The 12,926-nt window shown below is 32.3% G+C and overlaps 1 protein-coding gene across 2 annotated transcripts in view; it reads right to left on the minus strand.

Annotated features, from left to right (window-relative positions):
• Positions 1-252: 252 nt before the first annotated feature.
• LOC134687126 (activating molecule in BECN1-regulated autophagy protein 1-like) overlaps positions 253-12,926 on the minus strand; it is a 35,387-nt gene continuing 22,713 nt past the window's right edge. For both annotated transcript variants that reach the window (XM_063547140.1, XM_063547139.1), the window contains exons 13-16: positions 12,332-12,429; positions 9,146-9,202; positions 8,446-8,585; positions 253-3,124 (exon numbers count right to left, since the gene is read on the minus strand). In XM_063547140.1, the coding sequence (XP_063403210.1) occupies positions 2,926-3,124; positions 8,446-8,585; positions 9,146-9,202; positions 12,332-12,429 (494 nt within the window). In that variant the 3' untranslated portion in view covers positions 253-2,925. The remainder of the gene's footprint in view (positions 3,125-8,445; positions 8,586-9,145; positions 9,203-12,331; positions 12,430-12,926) is intronic.

A 12,926-nucleotide genomic window follows, 5' to 3' on the forward strand; every position in this document is an offset into this window, starting at 1 on the left:
GTCATTGTCATTTTGTTTGTACATGCTACTGTATCAAAATATTTTTTTGTCATACACTGAATCCTTAACTTGTTGATTGCTTCTCCATATATTTCTTCCATGAGATCTGTAGCATTAAAGAAGAGTAAGAGTTTGGTTGGCTTGCTTGTAGTATTTGCTTTTTTTTGTATTAATGTTTGCTAAATCATTGTGATTAAGATTGTGTCATACTACATCTATTAAACAAAGAAAACGAAAAACATCCACACTATTAAAGATTTAAATGGTTTAATAACATGATGAATTTAGAAACAAAATATAGGAAAATCATAATACAATAAATACCAAGCACTAACATGTGGCCCTATTCACATATTTAATGGTTACAAAAATGGTTAAGGGAGCTACCATTTGATTTTTATGGGGGGGCTAGGATGAAATTTGAAAAAAATAGGCAGGACAGGAGTTTTGAGTAAAAAAAAAAGGCAGGATGAGACACTTGCAAAAAAAAAAAGTCAGGACGCCAATTTAGGTAAAAAAAGTCAGGATAAACTAAAAAAAAAAAGGCAGGACTGAACAGAGTGAAAAATAAAAAGGCAGGACAGAGATTACAGCTAAAAAAAAATGCCGGACAAAATGTTTCATCCTAGCCCCCCCATAAAAATCAAATGGTAGCTCCCTAACAACAACATTTCAATATCAAATCAAGCAATTTAATAACTTTCACAGTTTATTAACTGGTTTTAATGAAATATTATTGTCTTAACCTTTGAAATAATTTGTTGGACATGCCATACATGATTAACAAAATACATTATAAAAAGAATATTGCACAGCAACACGTGTACATAATCATATTGAAATGGAAGTCTGCATCATATAATGGATTGCTAGATGATCGGGTCACTTTTTTATATGTCAAATATGATAAAATGGGGTGATATTATATCTAGGTAATAAATCAATCAATCATTAATTTTTCATCTTCTGCAACAATGTGGAATCTGGGTGTGCAAATTTTCCTCGGAAACGGACAAAATTACATCAGTAGTGAAAGTGTTAAGTAATTAATGAAACTCTTTAAACATGTAAAATAAACTTTCAGTCTATTTAAGTTGCATCGGTGTGTATACTGTAAACAGTGGCAGATCCAGAATTTTTTAAAAGTTGGGGCCCACTGACTGTCGAAGAGAGGCCATGCTTTGGTCATTGACCAGTGATTCATAATATAACCAATCATGATGCTGTGGGAGAATCTCAATTATAAGAATTAATATTCTGATATCTGGTACATATATCTGTATGAAAGTTTTCAAAAATCTCAATAATAAATGCACCCAATAATTTCAGAATTTACCATATTTAATAATTGAGAAGTAGATGATGGATGACGAATTTGTATCGAAATATATGGGTTAGGATCTTCACAAAATTTAATATGAACTAGGGGGGTTCTAAAACCTAAATTGAAGGTGGGTGGGTTCCCAAAATCTAATGTAATCATATACATGTAATGGCATAGAGCTGAAAAATTTGATACAGAAATAAATTCCAGTGCTATCTCAATCCACATTATTTATAGGGGGAATACACATCCTTAACTATACAACTTTGGCAAGCAATTGACTCCATTAATACATACAAATAAATTAAATGCATCTCAAAAATTTTGAAAAATACAGGAGTATGTCTTATATCCCTAAGATGAAAGCTAAATTTTATAAACAAATTGATTATTACCTACATGTACAATGTAAGCCACTGTACAAATCTTTGTAGTCCATCTTTAACTTCAACTAACTATATGACGTCACAGTGATATATATAAACTTATACAAAGCTCAGGTATTGCAATGGTGAACTTCACTATAAAAAAATCTTTTTGTCTAATATCTGTACACCAATAATGTCTTAGATCTGTAATTCTCTACATATTACTCAGAATTGTTAAATTCTGAAGCTGCGAATTACATGACTTATACAAGAGGGTCAGAAAATATAGAATCTACTTTTTATGTTATCATGACTACTCTTAAAGTCTTTTCGACACACACAACCAATTGAGTATTTGGTAGTTTAACTTTAGTATAAGACATCTTACAACCTATCACACTAACAACCTTAATAAAAGACAACATGCCTTTTCTCTCTCTTTGTCCGACTTTGGTGTTTGGACTACAGAAGTGAGCTACGTAGCTTCAATAATTATGTCAATACAGCTTAACATGAAACTCTAGACACAGTATATATATTACTGTAAATCAACTATTTTTAGCGGATACTTTATTTTGCGTTTAGCCCTTTTTGGTCCATTTCACATGATTTATTTTAGTGATTTACATATTTGCAACGATTTATATTTGTGATATTATTCTTCTTGCAAAGTCGCAAAAATAAAATCAACGCGAAAATTACTTGCTTTACAGTTTATGGTTGAATAATTTCCTACTGACAGTAAGACAGTGAGGAGCTCAGACTGGCATTGGAATAAGATCAAAGCTTCTGATTGTGATTCATAAGCTATGTAGTCTGACTATGTGTATCTTAATCTCTCCATATTGGTAATACACAGCTAGGATACATAAGGGAGGGTGGTAAAGGGTTATTTTTGTGCTATGTGTTTTGCTATTTTTATTTCACTTGCAGTGGTGAAAATGGTTTAGTTATTCACTGTGTTTCGTGAAATCAGTAAAAAGATCAATGTGCAAGACACTTTTAATTGTTTGTTCATTGTGAAAAGGCAATTTTATTTAGCGTTCTTCCGTGCAGATACCCCCCTTTAAGCCCCTCATTTGAATCTGATTCTTCAGTCTGTGTAGACATAGATCTCCGTACAGCAGGTGTTTGAGTAGCTATACTGTTGACTGTCACTGGGGTACGAGATATTCCCCCCAACATGTGATCCAGAAGATACATAGAGCATACAAATACAAAGTTGTACAATGTTTACACAATAACACTTGAATCTGATTCTTCAGTCTGTGTAGACATAGATCTCCGTACAGCAGGTGTTTGAGTAGCTATACTATTGACTGTCACTGGAGTACGAGATATTCCCCCCAACATGTGATCCAGCAGTATGTTACGTCGACTCGTAGATGAGCTGGTACTGGCTCTTTCTTCATCTTCTGATACTTTTAGTGATCTGAAAAAGAAAATATAAATTGTGAAATAAACTAGAGGCCTGTGTTACTTAACTGCATCTTCAACAATGGCCATCTTTATGTAAAAACATCATTAAAGGGGAACAACTCATGTGTATATTTTATCATGCTGTTAATTTTCCTTTTTTAAGTTTCTATTCATCTATTATAGTTGTTTAAGTAAATATATCAAAGGGCAATAACTCAAATGATAAGCCGACTGAAGATTTCAGCCATTTACGACATATCTATCTTCTTGAAAATATTTGCCGTTTGAAGTTCCTATCTATCTTTTACAATTTTGAAAATGGGAAGACTTATCATTTAAGGGCAATAACTACAACAATTGAGGTCATATTGATTTGTATGTAAATCTTGCCTTGATTACCATTTTTGTTTTAAAATTGGCAACATGATAAGATCTATCTAGTATAGTTATTTAAAAGTTATACTGTGAATTCATTTATATTCATTGGATACTAACTTTTGTGGATTTCTTGGGTACAGGAGATTCACAAATTCAAATGTTCAACGAATTACAAATTTTCTAAAGGAATGTATGCTGACGTTGTCAAAACCACAAAATTAAATATCCACGAATATGCAAATTTTCATTAAACCACTAAAATTGGTACCCACAAAAATTAAAGAATACATAGAATAAAGACAAACTTTTTTTTATAAAATTGTCATAATTTTCCAGATAAAAGGCAAAGATATTTTTAAATGTTAAAATTCTTCATTTAAAAGCATTTACTCATGAACAAGTAAAAGTGACGCTACCCAATCTTAAACTTGATCAGTGTTTTGTGGCAATAAGCATTATGTATTAGTTTTATAACATTTGGCTGAGGCAAACTAATAATAGAGAATGGAAACCAGTTTTGGTGACATAAGTGACAGACAGACAGGACTGACCAGACAGACATGGGTAACACTTAAATCCCCCTCTGCCTCGACAGGGGCACAAACAAGTTTAAAAGTTACTTTAATTTTACCTTCAGTGTTAATTACAATAAATGAAGCAGAAACATCATTTTTCCAGTAATACAATTACATTTCTATAATTTAAAATTATTAGTATTTTTATTCATGATTCCAAATAAACACAACTATTGATCATGCAAGTACATTTAATCTTCCATGAATTGTTTTAATCTATGATTAAAGATCATCTTAGTAAACTTTTACACAATTTATAGTTAAAACAATTCACATTGATCTGTTTACTACACTTCAGTAAACAAATCTTAACCTTCACATAAAATCAACTCATGCTAATTAACTCATTGGAACTTTTTACAAACTACCACATCACCAAGATCAAAAGTAGAAATGACATACTGGGGAATTGTCAACCATTTGTTAGTGGGACATTCAAATACTTTTGTTGGATCTAAAGAAATGTGCAATCAACAAAACATCACCGAAACAGCAGTTATTAATTTCATGGACTCGGAAAAGGTGAAAACTTTGCAACAAAATGAACCAAATACAAATGATAAACTGAAAGATTTTATCAAACAGATAATACGTGAAAAATCAAAACCTATGGTGTCCAAATATAAATTACGAAAACGCAGGAACAGGAAACCAGTGAAACATCTTCATCTGAAACCTTCTATTCCACTTCCTGATTCAGTGAAAAATAATGAAAAAATTATCACACCAGCTACGGCCAAGAAATATATACAGATGCTTCGTTTGTTTTATGAACAGAACGGTATGATGGACTGCTTTATACGTAATCCACTGAATGAACTAGAGGAACACATAGACCAAGAAATGCTTCCGTTAAAACATGATCCTAGACAGAAGAAGATCACAGAATTCTTTGAAAAACTGAGGAAACCATCTTTTAAACTGTGACGTGTCGTCAATTTTGTTCGTAATCCAATCAATGAACTAAAGGAACAAATAGAAATTCTTTCGTTTAAACAAGTTCATAGACAGAAGAACTTACACACTAACATAGTTCTTTGAAAAACTAAAGGAACTCTCTTTCAAACTTTAGTTATCACTAGTGCAACTTAGGACAGACTTCATCATAGGTATTTATCAAATTATTTTTATGTACATTTTTCAATAAGTCTTCACTTATGGGAACTGTGTCATCTGTTAAATTGTACTTTTATTTGATCAATATAATTAGTTCCTTGACCATTAATATAGTGCTGTACATTGACAATAAATGTGAAAATAACCACTAGATGTTTTTTGTATTTTGTTATGTATTTTGGGTTGCTGTCTCATTGACGAATATGAAAGATCTGAGCAGGACTAGATAATTCAGATTGAATTTATCAATGACTTAGAAAATATACAATTCATATCACTGTAGTGACATTACATAATAAGTGAATATTGAAGTATATTACACATCTCCTTAAAATCATATCGTTTCTCCTCAAACAGTTCAAAATAAACATTAAGTAACAAAATGCTTGTTTTCTTATATCACTTTTCTATTGATATGTATCCTATCCACTTAATTCACATACTTGGGTGTTTATATGTTTGTGTGGGGAGGGATTACAGCTAGACAAAATAAAAGATAAAATTTTAAAGATGAATTTGTAAAGGAAATAAGCTTTTCTTGAAAATCTTCTTGTTAGTAAATATTGAAGTTGGCAAGCTTTGTGTATCAATTTTGAAAATTATTTGTCCAAAATATAAACAAGAGGCTGTCACAACGACTGCAAACCGGTTTAATTAACATTTATTTGTGTCCTGGCAATATCACAAGAACCATTACTGATGATTGGTGAAAGTGAAAATCGTCAATATCAAATTTGACCTCTATTTTGACATCAGTATCAACATATTAAAATTTGAAAAGCTTAGATTGAATGGTGCGTGACTAATTGCAATAACATGAATGGAAACACCATTTTACGATCTTTCAAGAACCATAACTCCTGAACGGTAAAAGTCAAAATCGTCATTATTAAACTTGACCTCCATTTAGTCATCAGTAACAACATATTAAAATTTGGGAAGCTTTGGTAGAACAGTTCATGCGTAAATGCACGGACACGACTGGAAACGCCATTTTACGATCTTTCAAGAACCATAACTACTGAACAGTAAAAGTCAACATCATCATTATTGAACTTGACCTCTATTTTGTCATCAGTAACAACATATTAGTATTTGAAAAGCTTTGGTTGAATGGTTTATGAGAAAATGCACAGACATGACTGGAAACACCATTTTTCAATCTTACAAGAACCATAACTCCTGAACGGTAAAAGTCAAAATTGTCATTATTGAACTTGACCTCCATTTTGTCACCAGTAACAACATATTAAAATTTGGGAAGCTTTGGTAGAACAGTTCATGAGTAAATGCACGGACACGACTGGACACGCCATTTTTCAATCTTTCAAGAACCATAACTCCTGAACGGTAAAAGTCAAAATCGCCATTATTGAACTTGACCTTTATTTAGTTGTCAGTAACAACATATTAAAATTTTAAAAGCTTTGGTTGAACAGTTCATGAGTTAATGCACGGACAACATTTGATTGCCGCCCGACCACCCGCCCGACCACCCGCCAGCCCGCCCGACCAGCCGCCAACCGAGCATCCCCAAATCAATAACCGACATTTTTGTCACAATAATCCGGTTAAAAATAACTTATTTCATACCATACATCTTTTTAAAAGTAGAATCCTTATTGACACATCTACAATACAGATCTGCCAGCTACTATGTTCAAATAAAGATTGATTGGTGACCTAGGAGATAACTGCATTGTATTTTCAGCTCTGATGGCATCAATTAGTGATTTGGTGGTCGCAAATTAAGTTTACTGCTGATGTGTTAGCAGAGTCGGTAAACATGTATTTACGACCATCAAATCACAAATTGATGCTGTCAGAGCTTGACATACAATATTGTTATCTCCATTCTAATGAAACTGACAGAAAGCAATGTTAAATCACACATTTAAATCTGTCATTTGTCGTCTGCACTTGCTCATATTTTGGTGATGTTATCCAATTAAAATGAGCATTACAAACGATGACCATTGCATTAGAATGCTGAATATCTATCTGTAATAAATTCATAATAATAGTATGTCAATAAGATATCATTTAATCCTGTCTGAACAGTCTAACATGCTGAGTCATAGTTCCACTTGCTAGCTGACAAGGGGATTTTAGTAGGTAAAGAGGAAGTCAGGAATCCACAAAAAATACAATTTCGCCACAATTAAGAAGAATTGGTATGAAAATACAAGAATTGACAGCACGATTTCTTAAAGTGTTTGTTTTTACCTAGAGAGGGTTTAAGCCTTGGAACACTCCAAACATTCTACATGGGTCAATAAAATCAAAATTGTACTTGAACTAATACAGTTTTGACTAGCATTTGATTTTTTAATTTTCTTTCCTTAAGATTAATTGACTGTTGGTTGCTTAATGTCCAGTGACAAATATTTTATGCATGTTCAGGATGGGGAAACATTTAGGAAGTACTTTTGTTCATGTATAACACTTATTATAGTTTTTGGCAAACATTGTTTTTTGGGATTAAAATTTGATGTTTAAAGATTATTACACTTAAGGACTCAAAGGAAAATTAGTTATTGCTTGGGTACTTTTTGTTTCTAGTTGGTGGTTGGAAGGAATAACAAATTCTGAGTCAATTGTTTATGCAACAAACACTAATTCTATAGTAGAACAAGTCTCTAGCTTTTAAAAATCAAGAAAACTAATATCTCATTTGGGGATCTAGGAGGGGGGGTTCTGGGGGCTAGAACCCCCCTTTTTTTGGCCACTCAATGCATTTGAATGGGAACATATAGTTGGAACCCCCTTTGTCCTGGGTTGGAAACCCCCCCCCCCCCCTCTTTAAAATGGCTGTATCCAACACTGTATCTGGACCTTTGAACAAGATCCTTTAAGGTCTTTTTAGTTAAAACATGTATGTATTAGAAAAATTATGATGAAGTGTTGGCTAAAAAACAAGTGGATTGGCATTATTATAACAGAAAGTAATTTTGAACCTCTCTGTCAAAGTAAAGGACACATTATTAAATTAACTCCACAAAATATCACTTGCCAGTAATGACAACTAAAGCAGAGTTTCAAGTTGATAAAAAATGTATCATTTCCTAAATTCTTATTATCATTGAATTTTGTGAGATGAAAAAAAAAATCAAAACAAACAGTGACTTCAAATACCCAAAACCTAAGTAATTTTACAAATAACTGAATAATATCAGAAATGTATCAAACTGTTTACAGTAAAAGTTTTACTTTATAGAAATAGTAACATACACAAGTTAACAAGATAATAAATACAGTTACTCACCCTGGTCTACATATCTGTAGATCTCCACGATTAGTACCATACACTAGTCCATGTCCTGGAGTAGGCATCCATCTGGCTGAATTAACACTGACATGTGACCTGATGTCTACATCACACGGATGCATTATATCCATCACATGCTGGAATATAAGAAAACATTCATCAGATATGATTAGAATCATAGTTACAAGTTAAAATGCAGGACAGGAAAAATCATGCAATCATTGATTCAAGGGCAAGATGATATTATTGTGCATTTTAAATAGAGCTTTAGTTATGTGGTAATTAGAAAAAAAAGTATTCATAAATTGTTTGTTCAAGAAGAAGTCTACTTGTCCTTATATGTGTTAAGGATCAGGTTATAATCTTATACCTCTATATTTCAATTACTTAATGAATAAACCCAAAAATGTGATGAAACAATGTGTTTCTATATCATTCTAGTTTGTCACATAACTTCCACTCGAAGGGAAAAAGCATGCTAAAATATTTTCTCTCATTGATAAGGAAGAGAACTTAACTTTATGAGTAAGTATACTTGTCCATTATGCCGTTAATATTTATCAAAGTTTCAATCACCATGGAAACCATGCCTTTCTATGCAGAAAATTGTGTAAAAAAAGGGATACATCTAACAGCATGTTTTACAGCAAGAGACAAATAGAATATATCTTGGTATAAATTATCAGGACAACCTTACCTTGGTAGAGTTTTCTCCAGTATTAGCATTATCCAGCTTATAAATCTGACCAACCAGCTAAAAAAATAAAGATTAAATTTTTATGTCACTATTGCTATTATTCATGGAAATCGGTTATTAATCTTATTAATTTTTTATAACTGACAAATAAAATGCTTACTTCATACTTTTTATCACTAAATTCATTGTGCACAACAAATATATTTTAAAAATTAATGAATTGCACATTTCCACCAAAGTTCAACTTAAAAGGTCATATTTTACAAAATTAAAAAATCCAACTTGGATAATGGTGAACCAACACCTGAAATGGTTAGTGTGAGGTTGAGTAATAGCGGGTGGATACCACGCGGTATTCACAGTTGTCTTTCACTATAAAAGCAAATAAACGACATTAAAGACAACAACACCCATCAATTACCGCATGGTGATTAATTTATTGTGGTCGACATGTTTCGCCAACAAGCGTGGCGTCTTCAGGACAATATTATACATGAAATGTAACAGTGAAGTACAAATTTTGCGGCTGTGTGGTTCGCCGAACAATGGAGGTTGTTATGACGACATTATAGATATAAATAGAAAGTGAAAGTAAAATAAGAATCTAGTATAGTTAAAAAACCTCCCTCGAAGTGAAGCCTGTTGAATTGGTACGGGATGGCCAATGGGGTGTTGTCCCATTTGGAAATGAACTGACATTTTATGAGCTACTTCCATCATTTCTACAATATTACCACTAGAAACTTCTATGAGGACCACTACACAGACGTGCAAGAATAGCAGATCACCACATCGTTAATAACTTTATTTACTAACTTTCTCTTTTAACTATACTAGATTCTTATTTTACTTTCCCTTTCACTTTCTATTTATATCTATAACGTTGTCATAACAACCTCTATTGTTCTGTATTGAGCATGGGTATTGAGCACGTGTTTAACATGTATCATAATGAGATATTTGTTTATTTCAATGACAGATTGATGCGTATTGTGATCACCGGATCTTTACGAGGAGGGTTACGATCGGGTCACTATGCATACGAAAAATATGTCGGCAATTTGCTTCCTGGAAGCAAGCATTTAAAAATAAGTAAACTTCTTCTAAATGTGGAAAAATTAAAAGAATTTTCCTCAGAAAAAAGTATATGTACATAAGTTGTATAACGAAAACTATCCATTTAGTTATAAACCAGATGCTCCGCAGGGCGTAGCTTTATACGACCGCAGAGGTTGAACCCTGAACGGTTGGGGCAAGTATGGACACAACATTCAAGCTGGATTCAGCTCTAAATTTGGATTGTGATTAAATAGTTGACACAGCATAGGTTTCTGACACAGAATGAATGTGTTCTAATGAACTTAAAATTCTTGTTTTCTCTTAGAGCAATTCACTATGCTGTTGAATATAAATCCTCTCAAAAAAATGTTTGAAGAAATTTTCTTTTTATTTATGAAATTTCAAATGAGAAAAATTGAACCCAATTTTTTAATCACATCCCCCTTTCCCTTATTCCAAAACTAATCTCAATTAAAATATTTTAATGGAGTTTGCAACAATAACTACTCATTTAAATACATCATAAATATTAAGATGTAAAAAAACTGCTTGTTATCATTGAATGGTAAAGATTATTTAAATTTATCAGTTGGTAGTAAAAAGTGAATATACAATATTGTATATAACAAAGATTTAAGTTGATTCTGGACAAAGAAAGATAACTCTAATTAAAAAAAAATTCTTGCAATAAGATATTTCTTGCTTACTATTCTGGACAAAGAAAGATAACTCTAATTAAAATAAAAATTTGCTATTTCACAATATTGTGAAATTAGATATTTCTTGCCATTGCACAATACTGTGCAATTGAAAAGACTTGCTATTGCACAATACTTAATATAATAATTTTAGATCCTGATTTGGACCAACTTGAAAACTGGGCCCATAATCAAAAATCTAAGTACATGTTTAGATTCAGCATATCAAAGAGGCCCAAGAATTTAATTTTTGTTAAAATCAAACTTAGTTTCATTTTGGACCCCTTTGGACCTTAATGTAGGCCAATTTGAAAACGGGACCAAAAATGAAGAATCTACATACACAGTTAGATTTGGCATATCAAAGAACCCCATTTATTCAATTTTTGATGAAATCAAATAAAGTTTAATTTTGGACCCAGATTTGGACCAACTTGAAAACTGGGCCAATAATAAAAAATCTAAGTACATTTTTAGATTCAACATATCAAAGAACCCAACCGATTCATTTTTTGTCAAAATCAAACTAAGTTTAATTTTGGACCCTTTGGACCTTAATGTAGACCAATTTTAAAACATGACCAAAAGTTAAGAATCTACATACACAGTTAGATTCGGCATATCAAAGAACCCCAATTATTAAATTTTGATGAAATCAAACAAAGTTTAATTTGGACCCTTTTGGCCCCTTTTTCCTAAACTGATGGGACCAAAACTACCAAAATCAATACCAACCTTCCTTTTATGGTCATAAACCTTGTGTTTAAATTTCATAGATTTCTATTTACTTAAACTAACGTTATGGTTCGAAAACCAATAAAAATGCTTATTTGGGTCCCTTTTTGGCCCCTAATTCCTAAACTGTTGGGACCTAAACTCCCAAAATCAATACCAACCTTCCTTTTGTGGTCATAAACATTTTGTTTAAATTTCATTGATTTCTATTTACTTAAACTAAAGTTATTGTGCGAAAACCAAGAATAATGCTTATTTGGGCCCTTGTTTGGCCCCTAATTCCTAAACTGTTGAAACCAAAACTCCCAAAATCAATCCCAACCTTTCTTTTGTGGTCATAAACCTTGTGTCAAAATTTCATAGATTTCTATTCACTTAAACTAAAGTTATAGTGCGAAAACCAAGAAAATGCTTATTTTGGCCCTTTTTGGCCCCTAATTCCTAAAATGTTGGGACCAAAACTCCCAAAATCAATACCAACCTTCCTTTTATGGTCATAAACCTTGTGTTAAAATTTCATAGATTTATATTCACTTTTACTAAAGTTAGAGTGCGAAAACTAAAAGTATTCGGACGACGACGACGCCGCCAACGTGATAGCAATATACGACGAAATTTTTTTCTAAATTTGCGGTCGTATAAAAACATATGCATATTTTTTTTTAATTTGATGTTTTTTATGACTTTAAATTACCTGATTTGTTGTGAAGACCCATATCAACCTCTTGGCTGCTAATCCTACTAACACATGTTGATTTCTTGGTGAGATACTCACTGATATTGCATTTGGACCTAAAATGTTTATACATGTGTATATTATTCTATCAATGAAGAAGGGTCAAACACAATAAACACATGTTCTATGTATAGTAAGATAAAATATTGTTTTAACTCAGTTCTCCTCCCCAACAAAGATGGTATAACTTTTTTTTTAAATTTGCAGTTTTTTTTTATCTACCTAGATAAAATTAAGAATGGAAATGGGGAATGTGTCAAAGCCATAACAACCCTGACCATAGAGCATAAAACAGATTGGATCCCGCTAACATGTTTAACCCCGTCACATTATGAATGTGCCTATCCCAAGTCAGGAGCCTGTATATTCAGTGGTTGTCGTTTGTTTATGCGTTACATATTTGTTTTTCGTTCAATTCTTTTTCTCGTTTGAATTGATTTACATTGTCTTATCGGGGCCTTTTATAGCGGACTATGTGGTATGGGCTTTGCTCATCCTTGAAGGCAGTACGGTGACCTATTTGTTAATGTCTGTCAGTTTGGTCTTTTGTGGA

This window comes from Mytilus trossulus, chromosome 10 (assembly GCF_036588685.1).
Source record: "Mytilus trossulus isolate FHL-02 chromosome 10, PNRI_Mtr1.1.1.hap1, whole genome shotgun sequence".
NCBI classification, from domain to species: Eukaryota; Metazoa; Mollusca; class Bivalvia; order Mytilida; family Mytilidae; genus Mytilus; species Mytilus trossulus.